Source organism: Tenrec ecaudatus, chromosome 13 (assembly GCF_050624435.1).
Source record: "Tenrec ecaudatus isolate mTenEca1 chromosome 13, mTenEca1.hap1, whole genome shotgun sequence".
NCBI lineage: Eukaryota > Metazoa > Chordata > Mammalia > Afrosoricida > Tenrecidae > Tenrec > Tenrec ecaudatus.
In genome coordinates, this window is record NC_134542.1 from 85,983,689 (window position 1) to 86,006,540 (window position 22,852).

General features: G+C 36.1%; 1 protein-coding gene across 4 annotated transcripts in view; it reads right to left on the bottom strand.

Annotated features, from left to right (window-relative positions):
* The window catches only part of GALNT13 (polypeptide N-acetylgalactosaminyltransferase 13), a 540,793-nt gene that overhangs the window by 226,121 nt on the left and 291,820 nt on the right, over nt 1-22,852 (bottom strand). For all 4 annotated transcript variants that reach the window (XM_075529413.1, XM_075529412.1, XM_075529411.1 and 1 more), the window contains 2 exons: nt 21,039-21,209; nt 4,854-4,971 (listed from right to left, as the gene is read on the bottom strand). In XM_075529413.1, coding sequence (XP_075385528.1) covers nt 4,854-4,971; nt 21,039-21,209 — 289 coding nt within the window. The remainder of the gene's footprint in view (nt 1-4,853; nt 4,972-21,038; nt 21,210-22,852) is intronic.

Below are 22,852 nucleotides of genomic sequence, written 5' to 3' on the forward strand. Positions count from 1 at the left end.
TCAATTTAAACCATATAACAGTCATAAGAGGCAGATTGTTGGAACCAGAGCAAGAGGAAAAATTAAACGTAAATCACTGACGTTATATTGAGAATCTGTCTTAAATACAGACATCTAAAGTGGGAGGAAGCCTGTGTGTGTGTGTTTGTGTGTGTGTGTGTGTGTGTGTGCACGCGCGCGCATTTTAACAGCTTTATTGACATATACGGGGTCTTCAAAAAGTACATGAAAAAATCCCATTATCTTTAAGTTCTATTTTCTCACAAACTTTTTGAAGCCATCTTATTATAAACTGAACATGTTTAAATTATACTGCATGATAATTAATGACATGCAGCCAGCTATGAAATCGCAATCATTATTAAATCAAAGCATATTTTCATGACCCTCTAGAAATGTCATGTGTCCCTTCTGAAGGGGGGGAAAAGAGACTCCGGATAGGGCAAGATATGACAAAATAACGAGGTATAAATTACCAAGGGCACATGAGGGATGGGGGAAAGGGGAGGGAGGGAAAAAAAAAAAAAGAGGACCTGATGCAAGGGGCTTAAGTGGAGAGCAAATGCCTTGAGAATGATTGGGGCAGGGAATGTATGGATGTGCTTTATACAATTGATGTATGTATATGTATGGATGGTGATAAGAGTTGTATGAGTCCCTAATAAAATGTAAAAAAGAAAAGAGGAGAAAAAAATGATCAGGGCAAAGACTGTATAGATGTGCTTTATACAATTGATGTATGTATATGTATGAACTGTGATGAGAATTGTATGAGCCCCTAATAAATTGTTAAAATTAAAAAAAAATTTTAGAGTTTCAGAAACCCACGGGGACTGTTCTCCTTTCTCCCATGGGGGCACTATGAGTCAGAATCAACTTAAAAATCTTTTTTTTTTTTTTAGTATGCTCATAAGGAGTATTAGCTGGTAGGTTTGTTTTTTTTCCTTGCTATGTCTTTAATGGGCTTTAGAATTTGAGTAACCTTGGTGTCATAGAATGAGTTTGAGCAGGATCCTTATTTTCGCTTAAAATATTGGTAAGATTATATATACATAACCAGCCACTGAGCTGTTCCGTGGGAGAAAGATGGGACTTTTTGCTTCCATAAAATTTTCAGTCTCAGAAACCCCCCAGGGTTTCCTCTCACCTACTTTGGACATATTGTGAGCAGACACTAGTCCATGGAGAGATGCTTGAAAAAGTAACGGGAGAGCACAAGAGAGGAAGAACTTCGCTAAGATAGATTGACACAGGCGCGACACTGATGGACTCAAACATAAACTCGGGTGAGAATGGGACCGGAGAGAGCCGTGTTGTCTTCTGTTGCATGCGGGTACACTGTGCATCACAACTGAGTTGAGGCCACCTTACAACAGCAATAATTATTCACTTGATTCATCTTGATCAGTAACTAGTTGAATCCTATGATATATCTTTGAACTTGATGTGTGGCCCAGAAAATCCTCTATATTGTTAAGTGTTTTGTGTGCAGATGGAAAAGTGTGTCTGACTATGGTTGGATAGTGTGCGTTATAAATGTCACTTAATTAAATTGAAAAGTTATTAACTCTACTGATTTATTTTGTCTAGCTTTTTATCAATTATTTAGTAAAGTGATACTTCATCTCTGGCTTTAATTTTGGGGTTAGCTATTTCTCCTTTATTTTTATCACTGTCTCTTCATGTATTTTTAATTTTTGTTATTAGATAGATGATTGTTTGTTTCCTATACTTTATGAATGAATTGGCCACAATATCACTTTGAAAGTATATTTTTCTATAATAAAACTACAGGTAAATATGCTTCTTAAGAGTAGTGTTATTATGGCATATCTTTTACTTTTAGTGCATTGATATATTTGTATGTGAAGTATTTTTTTTGTAAATATCCTACTGTTGAATCTTCCCTTGTTATTCAATTTTTTATTCAATACCTCTTAACTCAGGTGTTTGTTTGATTTGAATAAGATTACTACTCTAGTCCAGTTTGAATTTTTTCATCTTTTCCATTTGTGATCCTTTATTCTTTTTTTGTTCTTTAACTACCTTCTTTTTAGTGATTATGAGTTTAAATTCCATTTTATCTTCATGGTTGTCTTATTAGTTTTAGCTCCTTCTTTTATTATAATAACAACAGGTTTATACTACTCACACTTAACTTTCTATAAAAAATACCCAGAAATTACCAAGTTTTCCAGCATGGTTGGTAATAGTGGGAACTCTTTCCTAGTTGGTGTAAAATTTGGTTATTGTTGCTTTTAATATTTCATCAGATTTGTACATGCTTGTAAATTCCCATACTGTCCTGGATATCAAAAATCAAGCAACACTGTTGTAGATGTACAATAATGCAGTTCTTTTTATTGGATGGTGTTCTAAGTTGGTATATACTTTTTACTTAGGAACCACAAGTTCAAGAACTTCAGTGATACTGTAATTGGCTTTTAGCAGTTGAAGTTAATATATTTGTCTACATTCATAGACAATGAAAAAGAAACCTTACGCAAATATATAAAAGAAATATTAGTTTATTGTCAGTAATATATGTGTATCTCTGCAATACAAATGTTGTTCTTCGAGAGGAAAGAGATATTTTGCTTTATTCATTGTTTTATCCTCAGCACGTAGAGTGTAGAGAACATACTACCAGTTTAATATGTTTTTGTCTAATAACTGAATAGGATATCAGACCCAAGCTTTCTGATTATAAATCCTCAATATACTCTCATTTCACTGTCATGTATATTCTCATCAAATTAATCTAAAGAGTTATGATTTCACTCTTTTATCAATATAACATTTTAACATATTCTCTTATTTAATATATTCTTCATTTGGGTACTAATTTTAAGCAAACCCATGTCGAGAAAAGCAAAATATAAATGAAGAGTGGAATAAAAAACAAAAGGATAAAAAAGAGCAAACTTACAGTAAAAATAAATTTATATTTGAAATTAAGGATATACTTTTAAAATATTTAAAATCATATTTTAAAATAGGTTTAAAATATTTGAAAAATAGTCACAATATTTTATTTCTTCATAATATCAAGCTACCAATTAGAGGAAACCTGTTTAATTTTCTAAGGATCTGATCATGCATTCTGATCATGCTTAGTACCTTTAGCTGCACTCTCTTTGTCTCCTTGGTATCTATGTCAACTATCACATATATATGTGTGTATATCTGATTTATTTATATGCCTATTGCATTTCCTGGTGATATCCTACTTTATACACTGATCCAAAAGCTTAGCAAGCAAGAAGGAAAGGGAGTGTAATTTAAGAAAGGAAAAGGAAAAAGTTAAGAAACGAGATCATAGATATTAGCAATATTATTATGTTACTTTGTTTCTTCTCATTAATCTCAATACTTGAGGATTATTGAATAATGGATGAGTAAACAGTAGTGTTACCATTATATCTAAATGTAAAAGCCAATTATTTTTAAAAGTTCAATCAACTCAGGAGCATGGGTGTTGCAGTGGATTAAGCTTTGAGCTGCTAATCACTAGGTGCATTATAGGGAGAAGATGGGTTTGCTGGCTCCCATAATGATTTACAGTCATGGAGTTCCACTCTGTCCTTTAAGCTCACTATGGGTGGGCATAAACTCAATAGCAATGAGCAATGCATGGATACTCTGACTTAAAAAACACCAACTATTTTATTCACTTTGAGAACTACGCTTTGTAACAAGTTTTAGTACTCCAATTTCCCAGTTGGCTGTGCAAAAATGTACCAGTGAACTCATGTCAAGATTACATAATTTAAAAAAATCACGTAACAAATATGAGAATAACAAAATAACATTAACTAATTATTTTTTCAGACATTAGGCCACTAGGAAGTTCATAGGCAAATTAATATATAAAGCTCATTCTTATACTTTTAAAATAACTGAAATCATAAATAATTGAAGTGTCTTATTTTCAAGTTTTTACATTCTCTTATATAGTATTTTTAATATTAATTTTTAAAAATTAACTTTCTAATTGTGAAATTAAGACATGACTTGAACTCCATATATAAAATATCTAATATTAATAATTTTATCATACAAATAATTAGACAAAACCATAGAACAATTTAAATACTTTTCACTAAATTTCTGGTGGAAGAAAAAACATTATTATTAATTAACTTTTTAAAAAATGGAAACACAACTATATGCAGTTTAGATAAAGGGAAAAAAGTATATCAATTTTTAACTAAACTTTAGTATTGTGGCATATTTATATGTCCATAATTAAAATTTTGAAGATACCAAAATAATAATATTATTTATGGTATATGTTTCCTAGGATATTATTTGCCAGAAATGGATCCCCAACTGCTCTATACTTGAAAAGAAATCTAATAAAAGAGTTTGCATTATTAAAAATTATTCATATTACTTAGTGTTCTACCCAGAATTCTTTTATAAATGTGTCACATTTAAAGTTATTTTAAAATACTTAGTATTTAAGAATGCTGTCAGTAAGCAATTTCAAATTCAGTTCACATTATCCCTTCCAAATTTCATTTAAAAACACAAAGCAATTTAGTAGAATATTGTTTTACTTAAATAAAAGCTTTCTCCATTAAAAATAATTAAAGATCCAGATATATTTTCTCTTTAATCAAATAATTATTTTCATAACTTTAAAAATACCTAAATCCACCATTTTACAGTAAATATTGCATGCAATGAAATTCTAGCAAAGCTTCTAAATATGTATTAGAATTATAAACTGATCAGTAATTTTCATCACTTCAAAAAAAGAAAAAGATTTGATAGGAAAGTAGTGGGTCTGATATGTGCATGCTACAGCATAATATGTTGTGTCAAAAAATAAAGTAAAATGCAATTACCCTAAAAGACATTTCAAGATTCTCTCCACCCCAGATATCCATTCCTGCATCGTAAGTTCCTATCTCTTCAAAGTAGTTTCTGTCAATAGAAAATAGGCCACCAGCCATAGTAGGGGTCCTAGTTGAAAAAACAAAAAGAAAAGAATATCTTTTGAAAACAATGTGTGGCGTTTCATGAGATTGCAGCAAAGTATTTCGGAGACATTTTAAATTAAAAAATAAAAAAGGTTCTCAAAAATCTCAAACTGGAAATTTAAAGTCAAAGTTTAAGAGATTGCAAAAGTTACAAACAGCATTTTATTTCACATTTTCCATAGAACTGTTTAGATGAGTCTATATTTTTCTTAGAATAATCAAATAGATACATTGAATGAGCACTGGTCATTTAAGACTGAGAGATCTACAACCCTTATGAAAGGTGTAGTAAAGAGAATTTAGTTCCTTTAGCCCTGCCCTTACTATAATGAGCTGATCATGAAATTACAAGCCATAGTCTTTTGTCACACAATTATAACTAATTTTAATGTGAACACTGGAAACTTGTAGACATGGTTTTACTATGAAAAGATGAATCACCTAATCCATTATGAAAATTGTTAAATGCTATAAAATATTTATAGGAAATAAACACCTAATGATTTTTATAAAATATTCTTAGCATAATCATATTACATCTCATTGTTTTTATTTTCTGAATCTAATTAAAAATAACAAAAGTAATCACAAAGTCCCATGGGTAAAGATAAACGTCATACACTATTCAGTAATTTTGAAAGATATTTGGCATGGATTCTAAAATTATTTTCTCTTAGGAATAAATGACTTGTGGTTCATACATTTGAGATACCTTTAAAGAGATGTAAACATGTTAAGTTTTACATGTATTAATTCCATACAGACAACGATCAATGCGTGAGCTCTACCCGCCTCTCCATGTAAGCACCGTGAACTAAAGCAAAGCGGGAAAAGTCTAGCTTTCCCCACCTGGATCCACATGGACCATGTTTGAAAGTTAGCAGTCACATGCTGCTATTGCTGTGTGCGCTCAACTCATGCCCACTCCTATCATTAGGATGTATTTCGTGTTTATCAGCCTGGCGGTGGTGTTAGCAGCCATGTGTCGGGAGCCATGAGGCCCGGCCATAACCTTGCCTGTCCGGAGCCATGAGGCCGGGCCATTGTCTTGATCTTTCTTGCCTGAGCTCTGTAACTTTCCACAGGAACTGTTTGTTCTGCGGTCATTGTTCTCAGGGAAACACCTGCGTCTTGTTTCTCTTTCCCTGGCCTATATAAACTGTAGTCTTTTACTCAATAAATGAGACTTGATCAGACTGCTGTCTTGTCTCCATTTTTCTGTCTCTTGTCCCCCCAATTCCCACTCCCTCGTCCAGGGTCCGCATTGAAGTTCCCGCGGGTCCGGACACTTTAGAAAGAGAACTTATGCCTGCATACCATTCTTGAAAAGTTCAGATTTAATTAGTCTGGGGCTATGCCAGACATTAGGTATGTTATAAAGTCCCGGGGTATTCTGATGAACTGCCAATGATCAGAAACACTGATCAGCATATTTAGATTCAGAATAATCAACTAAGTAATCTGTGAGTAAGATGCAGTAAATGCATATAGGCTTTCTAACCATAATTCGTGATGGGATTTATTATAATTCCGTACTCCATGCCTGTGGCTATGGTTCCCTTTTGGAAAGAGTTCTGTGTTATAGGATAAAACCCAAACTCACTCACTTCCAGCCAGTGAATTTAACCCTGTCATGACCCTATAAAGGTAGGGTAGAATTGCCCCTGTGGGTTTCCCAGGCAAGTTAATGGATTATCTCTCATCTCTCTCCCAAAGTGTAGCTGGTAATTTTGACCTGCTGATCTTGAGGTTAACAACCCAACGCATAATCATTATGACACCAAGGCTCCTTTTACAGGATAAAGCAGAAAACTTAACTGTCATTAAGTCCATGTCTGACCCCATAGGACAGGTAGAACTGGCCCTGTGGGCTTGTGGGAATGTAACTGTAATTCTACGGTCACATTTTCCTTCATTTCTTTTGGGGAACTGGTCAGCCATCAACAAACACACTTCCATCAAAGCTATTCCCCCGGACTGTGGAACAGAGGGACAGACGGGATCACTTCCTGGTTTACAAAGGCAGAAACCAAGGGACCACAAAGAGTGACGATCTGAGATAAATTTAGCTGAGAAGAGGTGTTGCTGTGGACAGGTTCCTACCAGGTGACTGGGAAGCTGAGGACCAGAGAGATTGTGTTGCTGGCTGAGGTGAGATGACCTATGATTGTATTCGCACTGTTTACTGATCCTGACTTTGTGTAACTTATCTATTAACTTCCCTCACAAACTCCCTCAATCATGAGCCTGGTCTTTGAGTTCTTTATGATCATTATTTAAAAAAAATTTATGGAACCAGCATAGAAGTAGAGTGCCATGGGAGGAATGGTTAGTATGAGAATAGGATAAAGAAGGATGGAAGGTAACATCACGGCTTACAGGCTCCCGCCTTTCATACTGGCTAGTGCAGTGAGATTTATTTATTATTTTTGAAGTGAGTACTGCTTTTCTGTAAGTGATAACATCCTTTGTCATAGGTTATTTTCATATCTCTAATAGAACAGTAGAGTTCATTGAAAACCCATCAAATAATCTAATACTTGGACATTGACCATATGGCAAAGTTCTGTATTTCTCCCAGTGCTCTCACTATTTTATACTCAAGTAATTAACTCCCCATCAGTAGGTGTGGCCAATCCTTGCCTAGCCTCAGAGCTGTTTTATTACTTCCAGCCTTGCTGGGTTCCTGTCATGAATAGTATCATTGACCTTCTGAGTTATAATGAGAAACACTAACAAAGCTAACCAGATGGTAATTATGGAGTAGTCATGACCCGCACCTGATTGGGGTTTTGGGACTCTATAGCAATAACTACATAAGGTATTACCGTGCTGGCTAGTCTATTTAATAAAATGTGAAACAAAAATTGTAGCAATTATCCTATCATAACGCAACCAAGTGCTTAAGAATGTTAAGTGATGCATTTTTAATGATCAGTTTCAAGCACCTAACCACTTATCTGCTTACTAATAAAGAATGAATGTATGGGAATATATAATGAATTTCTTCTTTCAGTCGGTCATCCTTCTTATAAATACGTGAAAAAATATGTAATTAATGGATAAAAATAAATTATGCATGTTTAAACATAAGAATAACAATAATAAATTCTACTTACACTTGAAGGTAATAAACAATTTGATTATAATTCCTCACGAAAGAAAGAAAAACCTCGCTGTGCTTTTCTGAAGAAAGATACACCTAGAGAGGATCCCAAGCCCTCAGATGTTCCATGTCAGCTCTCTCACACAGTCGAGAAATGTCATGCTGTGTTACATAGTATTTACCATCTACAGTCGCCGTCATGCAGTACAACATGCTCGGTGCCGAGTTCACTACAATGCCGGGTGCGTGATGCTTTCCTTACATAAGTCCTGTGGACCTGAAGGCCCTGGGGCGCAATGGTCAAGTATTCTGCTGCTAATTGGAAAGTCAGTAGTGCAAATCCAACAGTGGATCCATGGGAAAGGATGTCAAGGTCTGCTACCCTGAAGATTTATAGCCTTGGAAATCGTATGGGGCAGTTCAACTCTATCCTATCCACTCACTACAAGTTAGAATTTACTCAACAGCTGAAAGTGTAGGCTTGTTTGGTGTGTACAATGAGTTCAAAAGTGCCTAGCAAATTAAATACTTGGATTAAAATTGAATTAAGTAGAATTGTTTGATTCGTACAGTCAGTCACAATGTCAAAACAACCAACCAAATATTCAATCAAGTATATTTGGAAAAGAATAACCATCCAAATGCCTGTGAGCACTGTCTCCCCCACAGTAAGTAGATAGGATGAAGCGACTGGATATCAGAAAGCACGCAACACGCTGCCACGCACAACATAAAGTCTCAGAAGGGCTAGGCGATTCATTATTGCAGTCAGTTAGTTAAGCAGCATCTTTTGGATTACTTCTACTTGTTTCATTTTATTGAATGGTGGCATAAATAGAGAAAAATACAATGTAAAGTTGATTCATATATGAGTCTTTCTAAAGGAGTGGGGTGTTATTAACTTTTGGTATCTACTAACTGAGGGCCTTTGTATCTCTGCGGTCAGATGAGAGTTGTTGGTGCTTATACTGAAGTGATTTAAGGTGGTGAACACATACAAAGGGCAAAGAGACATGGAAGGACACATACCTTGGCTCCTCTCTGGAAATGAATGGTCTAGTAGTTCTGCTGACCACAGAGCTGTTTGTAGGGTCAATTGTCATGATATTGCATCGAACTATGGAAGACATCAGTCTATCTAGGTTAGTGTGTGTTTTTTAAAATTCGACTTATTTTTCAGTGAGCTACACTTAAGTTTGCATGTTCTTTTGCCCTAGGGGCTATGTTTAAATAATTAGATACAAATTGTACATTTACTATAATTTAGCTTCATATCAAGTCCTGGTATGCTAATTCTAAAAAAAGAAAGTAAATAGATAAATAAACTTATTTCAGTACTCTGCTGTGGTGGCTTTATCTTACCACACTCCATTCAGAGCCACTTATAAAGTGTTCTCTTACACCGGGAAATTCCAACAGTTGTTTTTTTTTTTTAATTCAGTATGGTCTGTAACATAAAACTGTAATTTTTTCTATCTTTGTGAAATAGTAAAAATTGTCTAGTACCCAAAACACCCTTTTCCAAAATAGATTGTACCTCTGAAAATTTCTCAGCCAAATAACTCATCCTTCTCCTATTCCCTCTCAAAACATATCACATTAAATATACATATCATTTTTATAATATCTTGAGATCTCTCAAATATGCCTTACAGTTGGTTTAAATAAACTTCAAGTCTTCCTCTCATCAGCCCTTCCCGTTATATGTGGAGATTTCACTATCCATTTGAACACCCCTTAAAGTACCATGGCCATAGTGTTTGCAAAACTAGTCAGCTCTAATTACCTTGCACTTGATTTTAACTCTCCATATGCACATACCCTTACTTGAAATTAAGGCTGCTTCGGAAAATACAATTTCCTACATTTTTATTCTTTTTCAGTAATTATGAGTCCTTATTCTCTCTCCTCTCCTCTCCCCCTGCTTTATTATTCTGCCCTGTCTGTATTGTCGAGCTTAGCACCTTTGGTTCCTTGTCCTTGCCTGAATTAATTTTACTTTTGTGTCTCACAGTCTTGGTAAATTTATTCTTTACTTCACCTACATTTTTGTGTAAATCAAAGAATCATTAGAAAAGTAATATGATGAGACCAATTGATTATACTACAGATCCATGCTATCGAATCTCTGCTTGCTCCACAGACAACTAACAATCGTTACATTTATGTTTAATTATACCCATGTCTCCTTTTAACTAATCCCTAACACCCCCACCTCCCCCCTGCACCCACCCACCCAAACACACACGCAAAAACAACAGACTCTTTTCAAGATGGGATTCATAAATGTGTGAAATTCAAACTTCTTCAATTTCTCCTTGATATTGTTTATTCATTTTCCTCCAGGCAACCTCCTCCTTTTAGTGTGGGAGTGAAATATATTCCTTTCCCCCCATTTGGGGCTGCCATACTGTGCCCTTCAACATTTCTTTCCTTACAATTCATCCAGCTGTATACGCATTGACGCTTACATTTATGTTTCATACCTTTGTTTTCTCAAGTTTTCACCTGGAGATTACAAATCTGCTCAGTTACAGTCCATCTCTTACTAAAATACATGTTTTAATCCATTGCACTCATTCAAATCAAGGGCATATATTTTAGATTGCCTTCAAATGAAATATTCTTATTGAAAGGATACTTTCTATGTACTCCCTCGACTCCTTTGGCCTTCTAACTAGAATTTAGATCCTGTATTTCATCTAATCTTACGTTCTTTTTCAAAGGCTCCAGTTGATTCTGAACTCCAACAGCCTTCTCTCAGCATTTCACACACTGTATCCGCGCCCCTAATACCTTTCCACCCCTCATCCCCGTGGCATCGCTCCACGGAGGCGTCCCTTCTCCAAGTCTGACTACTCATTGTACGACACCTTTTCAAGCCCCTTCTTCTTTTCCACTTCTGGTGATCAGTCTGGACAAGTTCTTGGTTAAGACATCTGTGACGTGAGTACAGTATTATTGTAATATTTTTTCAGATAAGTGTATTTAATAATTATCTTTTCTTTTTCTGAAATGTAGTTCTTCTAAGGGTCTTTCAGTGTCTCTTCGCTCTCTATTCTCTTCCTGCTTAAGCTCTTTGGTCAGGACCTTTTCTTTACCTGTACCGTTTATGGGGCTGACTTTTGATGGGTGTTTTAATTTCTCATTTCTTCCCTCTGCACCAGACATTTTTTTAATTACTGACTAGATGTTTTCTTCCAACATAACATTTCTGACTCTGCTCAATAGTTAAAATGTACCACTTTGATTTTCCACCCTTTCCACATATTTTTTTTCTTTCTTTCTGGTCTATTTTTCCTGATTTCCTATTATAAATGGACAAAATCTCATTTTAACACTTTATTTTTGGCCTAGATTCTATTAATTCCCAAATACTTCCATTTTCCTAAAGAACTTTTTACTCTATGATCTCTTTTATCATAATCACCATTTCTGTTTGTTAATGCTAGCTTCTGTTACAGCAAAGTTATTCTCCAGATTAATTATTTTTAATAAAAATTCCTCTAGGAATACTAGCCAGATCCTCAAATTCATTTCAGTACACAAATTTCAGCCTCTGATACTATAATCAGTGATGTGGTACCACACACAATAAACTTTTTTGTAACTTTTGTTGTTATTAAGTTCTACAAAATTGGCACTTAATGCATATGTTCACTCCGAATATTATGGTGACCAGGTGGACAATGGAATAAAATGCTATCTGTTTCTCAGACATCTTCATAGTCTGCTCTGGATTTAAGCATTGTAATCTATCAGGTTTTTACTGGCCAGTTTTCAGAAGCAGATGGGTAGGCCTTTCTTCCTAATGTTTCTAAGTTTGAAGCCTGCTCTGAAACTTATCCAGGATCAGCTCAGATAAGTGGAAATTGCACGTGAGTATTATTGCCTGGGAACTGAACTCAAGTTTTCTGCATGGAGAAAATTCTGTTTACTCCCTTTTCACTACTCTGATTCCTTAAAAAAAAAAGTTCTGTTTTTCATTAGTTCATTCGGTAAATGTTTCACATCTTCTCATCTTTGGCATATACAGTGCTATCCAAATCATTTCCATAAAAGATAATTGTAGCACTTTCACCCAATCTGGACAAAATCTTCCCCTTCTAGCTTATTCTTTCACTCTATCTCCTTCTAAGGTTTGTGATGCTTATAAAGTATATTTATGTATATTTATGTAAATATGTCAAATATACTGGATTAGTTACTTTTAAATAAAATGAACACACGAGTCATATATCTCAGTGGCCCTAGAACAATAAATCTGAAAAGTTAAAATGACTTGCAATGTCATCGATACAATAACAAAAGGAATTGTTGCATCTAACAAATTGATAAATGAGAACTCTTCCAGGATTTTTAAAAGCCCTACCAGATATATTTTGGTTGAAAGAAACTAACAGGGCCTGCAACGTCAGCCAGAATGAGGGGACGCAACCTAGGCAGGCCGGAGCCGCTGCCGTCTGCCGTCGCCATGACCCGCGGTAACCAAGGCGAGCTTGCCCGCCAAAAGAATATGGAAAGCGCCGAGATGACGGGCTTTCTGCTGCTGCCCGCAAGCAGAGGGACTCGGAGATCATGCAGCAGAAGCAGAAAAAGGCAAACGAGAAGAAGGAGGAACCCAAGTAGCTCTGTGGCTTCGTGTCCAACCCTCTTGCCCTTCGCCTGTGTGCCTGGAGCCAGTCCCACCACGCTCGCGTTCCTCCTGTAGTGCTCACAGGTCCCAGCACCGATGGCATTCCCTTTGCCCTGAGTCTGCAGTGGGTCCCTGTTGTGCTCCCTTCCCCTCAGGTAGCCCCTCGCCCCCTGGGCCACACCTGGGAGGTGAGGGGGTTACCCCTTCCCAGTGTTTTTTATTCCTGTGGGGCTCACCCCAAAGTATTAAATGTAGCTTTGTAATTCCAAAAAAAAAAAAAAGAAACTAACAGTAGAAGGATGTTTTCCTCCGTGTTTTCAGCAATGCAAAGGCATTTGACAGTGTAGATCACCACAATTTATGGATAACATTGTCAAGAATGGGAAATCCAAAACATTTACTTGAATCCACGCATGACCCGCACAAAGCCCAAGAGGCCATTGTTTAAAAAGGAAACAGAGATACTAAACTGTTAAAAATCAGCAAAACTATGCACCAGTTTATGTTTTCAACATACTTTTTAAGTTGGTATGCTGAGCAAATAATCCAGACTGAATTGGGATACGAAGATGTTTATTACTTCCAAAATGAATTTAGCATCAGAATGAGAAGATGCCCCTGAACAAACTGTGATATGCAGATGACACCACTTTGCTTGCAGAACGTGAAGATGGCTTCCAGCACATCCTCATGGATATCAGAGACTACAGCCTTCAGTGTGGACTACACCCCAACCTACAAACGTTATGAACGTCCTCACGACTGGACCAATAGGCGTCGTAATGAATCATGATACGCAACGAAAAAACTGATGTTTTCAAAGATTTCATTTTGCTTGAATCCATACTCAACCCGATGGAAGCAATGCTCAAGAAATCAAATTATTAGATCGGGCAATTCATTAGAAGAAAGCCTCTTTAATGTGCTACAGGGAAAAAAATTCACTTTGAGGAATATTATGCACCTCACCTGAGCCATGGTAATTTCAATCACCTCAAATTTATATTTATTTTTTAATAATAAATATTAATAGTTTTGTATGGTAAAATAATTTGCAGGTTGAGATTCCAGGTGGAAAGTAAACATTGCTTCTCTTCTATTTCCCTTTTTCTGTCCTCTAAACCCAACACAGTGAGAAGAGAGGGAAAAGAGGAGGCTCAGATACTCAGAATTATCAAATCTTGAATGTGATTAAATATTTTTGCAGTGAAAAAAATGGAACATTTGGGACTGTTATGCACCATGACATTCACTTGAGCATCTGTATAAAGATACAGCTTTCTATAAAGAAGAAACAGTTACTTTCAGAGTTGATGCTAGCTTGGTCTTTGAGCAAAGGAGTGGACTCAAACCCGGGAGCTCTGATGCAACACAGAGAAAGCTACTTTTAAAGGACAAGAAGGCAAGCTAAAGGAAGTCCTGCTGAATATGGACAAAGTGGCTTGTTTGGCTGCGGAAGAATCCATTTACCAATCTGAACTGGCACCAGAGATCTTGGCTGTGCTTTAAGGGCTATATTCACAGTAAAAGAGTTGTTATAGGTTCCCCTTTCCTTAATCCTTTTCATAATCCTCACAGCCTGAGATAGCCATAAACTTCCAAAGTGATATACACTAATTAGCGGGAATTTTAATATTTTCCTTTCATTCTTCACTTTATTCTTAATAAGGAACAAATAATAAATAATAGGGCAAACAGGAAGCAAATCCTTTCAAACATTTTGATACATTATGAAATATTCACTGTAAATTGATAATGCAATCCATTACCCTGAAACTTTCTATATTTCTCATTGGTTTTCTTGCTCTCATTAGATTTATTACTTCCAAAATGAATTGTTGATGTTGTTATTGCCAGCAAGTTCCTGGTGGCTAACAAGGGTTCCAGAGTAGAACTGTTCTTCTAAACTGGGTTTCGTGGCTGTAATCACAAAGAGGCAGCTTACAGAGTCTTTTCTTCTGGGGACTTTGTGGGCTCATCTGTGCTGGGAAATTTTTTCCCCTATTTTCTTCAAAACCAACATATATGAGATCTTAACAATGATAAGCATGGATGTTGAGTAGTTGAACATTCCAAAGTTCAAACATTCTTTCAAAGTTTTTGCTTTGCTTAAATTATTGACCTTTTTTGTGTTGTTGTTTTAGAATTTATTTCTCTATTTCTTTTTTTAGAAATGTCACAAAGGCTTTTCTATGCTGCAGGTATATACTAGTTTGACTGAAATTTTTTTTTACTGCAGAATATCTGATTGATAAAAAGGAAAATAATAAAAAGGAAGCCAGAACAGCCAGAGCTCATTTAAGTGCATATTCTTTGACAACCTACAAGAAATAACATGTGAATATTCTGTGCTGTTCACAATTAAGGCAAAAGAGTTGTAATCCGGGATATTATTACTCATGTACATAATTTATTTGATCTTTTTAATAAATTCCTAACTCCAACTGAGAGAAAAAATAAATATGAGCGATCCAACGGTAATAAAAGGGATATCAAAGTCATTCAATGATGTCAAGAATAACTAATTATTACATTTACATTTGATTTATAATGATAGCAAGAACTCAGAAAATCTAAAACTCTTGTTATACTTTGAGAATGTACTTAAATATAATACTCAAAGTGGAAAATGGAGCAAGTCATCTTAACATATCAGTAATAAATAATATAAAAGACTCCATGAGTCAAAAGAACAGTGAGTGAATCTATTTTTATACATTGATACAAAACTAAAAAATAGTGATAGAAAATGTTGTTGTTTGGCGTCAAGTTGATTCTATACAATGCTTGTCTTACTGGAGACAGGGAATTTGACCAAGAAAGGCTATTAAAAAGTGTCTGTGAAAATGAAAATAAATTATTAGTTACTTTGCTTTGTGCATGCTATAAAGAAGTTTGTACATGTGCAGATGTAGATGTTCATGGGGGTCGTTCATACAGGAACGTATGCATTAGCCATACTTCATGGGGCTGTGGATGTCCCTCATTGTATATGCATTACATATTTTATAACTCAATAAAATATCATTAGAAAAGAGTTCATGAGGTAAGAAACAAAAGGATAAAAAGTTCATTAGGCAAGAAAGAATTTAAATGATAGGTTTCTAATGATTTTTTTCATCATTAGACTTTTAAACTAATATCTACAAACCTATTAATTGAGGGTCATTTACAGGGTACAATTTAAAAAGTTAAACAATCAATAACATTTGAGCCTGGCTCTTTTCCAGATGTAACATCATTTCCATAGTGATTATAGCTGTCCCTGGAATACACACTGATTCCATGTAAATTGGTCTCCCTGCTTTGTCCAATACAAAAATGGCCAGTACCATACTGACTGACTTCAGAACCGAGAAGGACATATTCATTTCAGTCTGCCTAGTACCTGTCGCAATGCTGAAGAGTGGGCATACATAGATTTTACAAATGGAATCAAACTCATTCCGATAGCTTAATTCAAGTGAACTGGAGAATTTTAGGTGTTAGAAAAAAATGTATAATGCATCCTCAAACTAATCAAATGATTTGAAGAGAAGAACCCTAGTGTTGGAGTGGATTATGCATTGGGCTACAAACTGCAGGATCATTAGTTTGAAACCACTGGCCACTACACTGGAGAAAGATGAGGCTTTCTACTCCTCTAGAGACTTAGAGTCTTGGCAAGCCACAGGGAGAGTTCTTCCCTGTCCCATGTTGCTATGGGTTGGAGTTGATTCGGTGACAGTGAATGTGTATGCACTACAAGCTAATTTATTCTCCCAGAGACCTATTCCATTAGATCATATAAATGCATGTTTGTTTGTTTGGAACTAATATATTTTATGAGTTACAGATTCAATCATTTCCCAGACAAAGAGCAAATTGATTTCTAACTGAAATGTAGGAGCCAGAGGCATCTTAGTTTGAAAGGCTTATTAATCAATTCCCAAAGTTTTGCCATTCTACTCCCCAAAAATCCTTTGAAAAACTCTATGACCATAATTCTATTCTAACACGCATGGGATCAATGTAAGTCAGTATTGATTCAATGGCAACTGGAATGATATTTTCAGATGTGGGTCACAAATTAAAAAGGTGATGGAGTGAAACAAAATTCCTTAGGATTCTTCTATCCATTTCTCTATAACTTCCATCAAATGATCAGGTAAGATCATGCAAATAAAGTGTGGAAGTCTCTAACTAGGGATCGGTTAGTTTTCCCATTCCACTGGGTATAGGAGAGCCAAGTGAGAAGCAGAGAGAGAGAGAATTCTGTGACCATGAAGAAAGATGAGCCACTTTTACAGTGGGTATCAGATCCCTTTCTGAAATGGTAGAGGCAGCAGCAGCAGCAGCAGCAGCAGCAGCAGCAGCAGAGGGACCAGAAGAGAAGAACTGCATTGCTTAGACCATGCAGCAGAGAGCCAGGGTCACAAGTGAGCTTCCTGATCCACAGAGGGATAGGCCAATGGAGAGTGTGACAAAGAACTAGACTTAGCCACTGTCTTAGAAGAGGTACTACGGTGAAGTAGTGACTGTATCCTTAATGTTTTATGATCCTGACCTTTGGTAACCTGTTAACTTCTTAATCCAAACCAAATCAAACTCATTGACATTGAGATGATTCCAACTCAAAACAGCCCTATAGGATTGAATAGAAGTTCCCCAATGGGTTTTGAAGACCATAGAAAGCCTCATATTTCTTCCTCTGTGGGGCTGGTAGTTTCAATCTGCTGAACAACACATATCTCACTATGCCACCAAGGTTTCCTAACTTCCCTAATATCCACAATTATTGTGGTTATTTTCTGGGAGTTCTGTGTAAACATTGCAAAAACAATTATGCAAAAGAAGTAGAATGCCATGGAAGAGACTAGGGTATCAGAAAAGAGTTAAAAGGAATGGAAGATAGAGGCGTGTCTGACCTTGGCCTTGTGGCAATCAACCTTGGGCTGGTGTGAAATTGGATCTCCCTCTGTGTCACCAGAGGGGGTTAGAGATGGCTCTGGGTCTAGACTGTTACTTCAATGGTAGAGGCCAGAAAACATGGAGTTAACACCTGAAGGAAGTTGATTGCAATAAACATAATTCTCTCATTTTGTTTTAGATGCAAATGCAAAATAATACTTCTGCAAGAAAAGTTGATGTAAAAAAAGAAAAAGAAAAATCATACCAAGAAGCAACTGACCTCATGCCTCCATCAAGGAAAGACTTATAAAGAATTGTGAGGAAAGGGATAAACTTTCATTTGATTGTTTTCAAATAAATAACTTTATTGGGGGCGCTTATAACATTCCATATTTCACACACATTTATACATATGTATTATCATCATTTTCAAAATGTTTTCTTTCTACTTGAGCTCTTAGTATCAGCTCCTCTTTTTCCCCTCATTTTCCCACCCTACCACCTCGTGAACCCTTGATAAATAATAAATTATTACTATTTTCATACTTTACATTGACCGCTGACTCCCTTCACCCACTTTTCTTTTGTTCTCCCTCCTGGCTGGTGGGAGGGAGGACATTAATATGTCGATCATTGCAATTGGTTCCCCTGTTCATGCCTTTCTCCCCCCAAGTCCCCTACCCTCATGGTATTGAAACTCCCATTACTGTTGCTGAGGGGTTTATCTGTCCTGGAGTCCATGTGTGTCCATGCTCCAGTCTAGTTTGATTAGTAAGGTAGAACCGTGGTCATGACAGTGAGGGGGCGGGGGAGGAAGCATTAAAGAACTAGAGGAAAGTTGTGTGTTTTGTCTTTGCTATACTGCTCGCTGACTGGCTTATCCCTTCCTTCCTTAGCTCCAACAAAACTCCAGCTGAGTCACTTAAACAAGACAACTTTTCAAGAAAACCTGGCAATACTGATTTTTTATTTAAAACATTTCAAATGTTGAAAAAAATGTGTTGTTTTATTAAATGTAAGATTTGTATAAAACAAAACACATCTACAGGTCATATCTGGCACACAAGCTCTTAGTTTCCAACCTCTGTTAAAATAACTTATTCTATTGCAGTGGTTCTCAACCTATGGGTCAGGACCCTTTTGGGGATTGAATGACCCTTTACAAGGGGTCACCCAATTCATAACAGTAGCAAAATTACAGCTATGAAGTAGCAATGAAAATAATTTTAATGTTGGGGGATCGCCACCGCATGAGGAACTATATTAAAGGGTCACGCATTAGGAAGGTGGAGAACCACTGCTTTTGTAATCAAATATAATACAACTGTTGTAGACATAATTGAGGTATTCCTAAAAAGTCATCAAATATAGTCACTAAAATGTCAAGGAGAATTTACTGATTAAGGAAGGCCAGTCAGGGTTATTATGTGATTAGACCATACCTATACTTTTATAAATGACAGTGTCTCATGAACTCCATTTCCTATCAAAATGAACATATCAAATCCCAACCAAAAGCAAACCAAACTCATTGCCATCAGGTTGATTCTGACTCATAGCAACCCTGAAAACCAGGGTAGATCTTCCCACATGGGTTTCTGAGGCTGTGACACTTTATGCTATAGTTTCTTCTTCCGCCCGGCTTGTGGTTTCAAACTGCTGCAACTGAGGTTAGCAGCTCAAGGCACAACCAGTAGGCCACCAAGGATCCAGAGCTGGCCAATAGATTAATGAGAACTATACTCTGTAGAAGCTTTACATATGTCATCAGTGAGTTTCGGTCACAAGTTCAAGTTGGTTCTCAATTTATGCATATCCATGATTGTATTTCTAAATGATGACTAACTAGCCAATTACAGTGACTATAATATTCTATCATAAATGGCATTTTAAATGATGCATTTCACTAAGAAAACTAAAATTTCAACCTCATTTTAATCACTTTGCTATTCAGAATTCTGTTAATCAAGCAGAAAAAAAATCTGCATTCAACACCTAGAATGATTTATCTGTTTGTGTGAATGTGAGAAAAATGATCACATCTTCAAGTAATAGATTACACGTACAAAGGAAGTTCACATTACAGCTATGCTGATGAAAATTACCTGCAGGCTGCTCTAACACAGCCGGTGAATTAATTAACCTTTGGACATAAAAATCTAAAGACTTCAAGCAAGGACTGAGGTTTCTGGGTTTCTCTTGCTCTGGTTTCCTCAGCATTTTGGAAAATGAAATGATAGGCTGTTCCTGGGGTGAACAAATGAAATATACTTATGTTTTATCAGCTCTCCTCATTACTGTAATAAACTCACATGAATGGTGGCTAAAATAAGCTCAATATTTCACATTTGTTCCAGTTAATGAGAACTGAGAAACAATGATTGATTTCTATGTAGACCTTTCCTTTTATGAGTAAGATCAGTAATTTCTTACTACAAATGTTGACTGTTAATTATTCACTCTTTGACTCTGTGAGGAATCCAAATTAAACAAAGCACGCATTTTGCCAAAGAATGAAAATCAAAAACAAAAAAGTAACAATGAGTAAAAACTTGCTTTATTTTAAACTTTGGTTTTTAGGGATTAATAACTTTATCAATACTTAGAGATATTGACAAAATAGTATGATAGTTTTTCATTTGAGGTCGGAAGCTTAAAAATTAATTAACATTAAGTGAAACTATAATGTGGAAAAATTGGGTTCCTAAAAACAATGGGACCCCCTGTTTTGCCTCTGGTTATTAAAGATAAGGCTCAAGAAAGCTTAGTAAATCCAAAGATTATAGTAAGATTTGAGTGTTACTAGATAGATTATATTTCAAATATTGAAGGACTTCATATATCTCAAGGTCACTTTCAGGAGCCACATATATTTTTCTCATTCATGTAATAATACCTCTATAAGTGGGCTACTGGACCTCAGCATTCAATTGTTCAACAGCAAATAGCTAGAACTCACCTTTTCCTTGAGCTCATTGTTGAATTTAGTTTTTAAAAATCCATTTTTAAATAAATAGTCTTACGATGATAAGCCATCTCTTCCATAGGTTATGAGGCAGTCTTCTTGAATCAGATAATGACCAAGAGTGCATTACAATGTTCGGGCAAGTCTCTATTATTCCAACTAAATACTGATTTATTGAACCTATTTATCACCTATAAATGATTTTACAGAGAGCTATTTGTGATAAAATACTATATTTAAATATAACACATAAAATACTAAGGAACTAAATGTTCTCAAGACTAACTTATTTGATTTTAAATATTTCCTGGCACTATATACAATGTAGATATATATGTGAAGAGTAAATACATGACTTCAAATAAACCTTAAAACAAGAAGACACATTTATAATACTCGCTTTATTATTCCAGGAATATACATGCTAACTTTTAGCAGATATAATTCACATACCTGACAGGCAATGTTCTGTCTCCTTTCCTTCTGTCCATTTCTCTTTGGGGAACTGGATACCAGCGGAAATTCAGTTTCCAGTTAAAACCCCCATAAGTCATATCTGACCCAGCCATATATTCAAAGGTATCATCACTAATCACATCGATAATAGGGCACACAACTGTCTTCCTACAGAAAAAATGAAAATCAACTTACATATAAATGATGCATTTTTATTAGCTCCATCAAAATATAATTGATCTACTAAAATTAATTATTTTGTGATTTTAATGACTTTATTTTCATTTTATCTTTTTCTCTATGGAAACATTTATTTTGACCACAACTTCCTTATAATCTACTTTATAGAATCACATGGAATCTAATCAAATATACTAATTGACTTTCAAGCTGATTTCCAAGTGTGTTCTAAGTCATAACTCAGCAGGATGAACATGGTCTATTTTTCATAAACCCTCTATCCACAGCATGATTAGTGACGCTGCTTTGAGAATACGCATCATTGTAGCTATAACCCACTGATAATCAATAGCATGCACAGAGGGGAGACTAGATGATAGCAAATTAGATCCCGTTTGCATCTCAAATAAGATAGGATAGCTTATAGAGAGAATTCTGAGATAAGCATCCTGAAGAAAAAAACAAAGAAACAACAATAATAGAAAATAATGATCTATTACTTCATCTAAAAATATATTTTAGCTGGGAAGAATGTAAATTAGACATCAAAAAGAAGGGGGAAAATCCTCACAATAGAATAATCGGCAATACCAGGCCAGATGCATGAAATATTTAAGTTGTCATAGAATTTATTTTAGTGGAATCCACAAACAATACCCATGGAAACAGCAAAAGGACAATCCAATTAATAGGCAAAGGACATTGTAGGGCAGTGGATTATTTAATGTGGTTCTTCTGGCCATCATCTCTGTAGCTCCCATCAACCTTTTCCTGATGGGCCAGGGTAAGAGGAAGTAGAGGAAGTGATAGGTTTCAGCTGTGCGTAGTTATAAACAGGATTCATTGTTTTTGCCATCCTGCGGAGTATAAATGAGCCATCTCAGAAGCAGGAGGGGGGAAGTGTACTTTCAGAAGGAACCTGCGATTGGCACACAGCCTCCTTTCCCCCAAGATTTCTGTGTAGTAAACTTCCCTGACCAGGAAGACAGCTTGACATCAGGGGAGTGACAGGGAAGCAGCAACAGGCCAGGAGCCAGACCATGAAACACAGCAGTGAACTTCCCACCCAAGAAGCCAATCGGCTAAGTGCTTCTGGGCAGGAGTTTGGCAGTGGCACTTAATTTCAGGAAGCTGACCAAAGGAGCTGACATTGAGCCCCTTTGAGTGGAGGCTTACAGCAGCGTATCATGCCTTTGAGAATTTATTAGCTGCCCTGAAACAATTCTATAATTTGTCCTGACTGAACAAGTGAATTTGGAGCATTTCTCGCCTGTTAACTCCTTTAACAAACCCCTTAATCTTGAATATTATCTGCGACTTCTGAGTGGCCACTGCAATGGATTATAGAACCGAAACAAAAAGTAGAGTGCTGCACAAAAGAACTCGCACTGCCAACAAGTTGCTACCAACTCGCATGGAGCCCACAGTACTGGGCAGCGCCCCCTGTGGGTTTCCATCACTGAGCTCTTGGTGGAAGTAGCCATACCAGCAGAGCAGCTGGTAGTTTCAAACTGCTGACCCTGCAGATCACAGCTTAGAGCACAGGAGACCCAAACACACACACACACACACACACACACACACACACACACGAAACTCCCAGCCAGCAAGTCAATTCTGACTCACAGTGA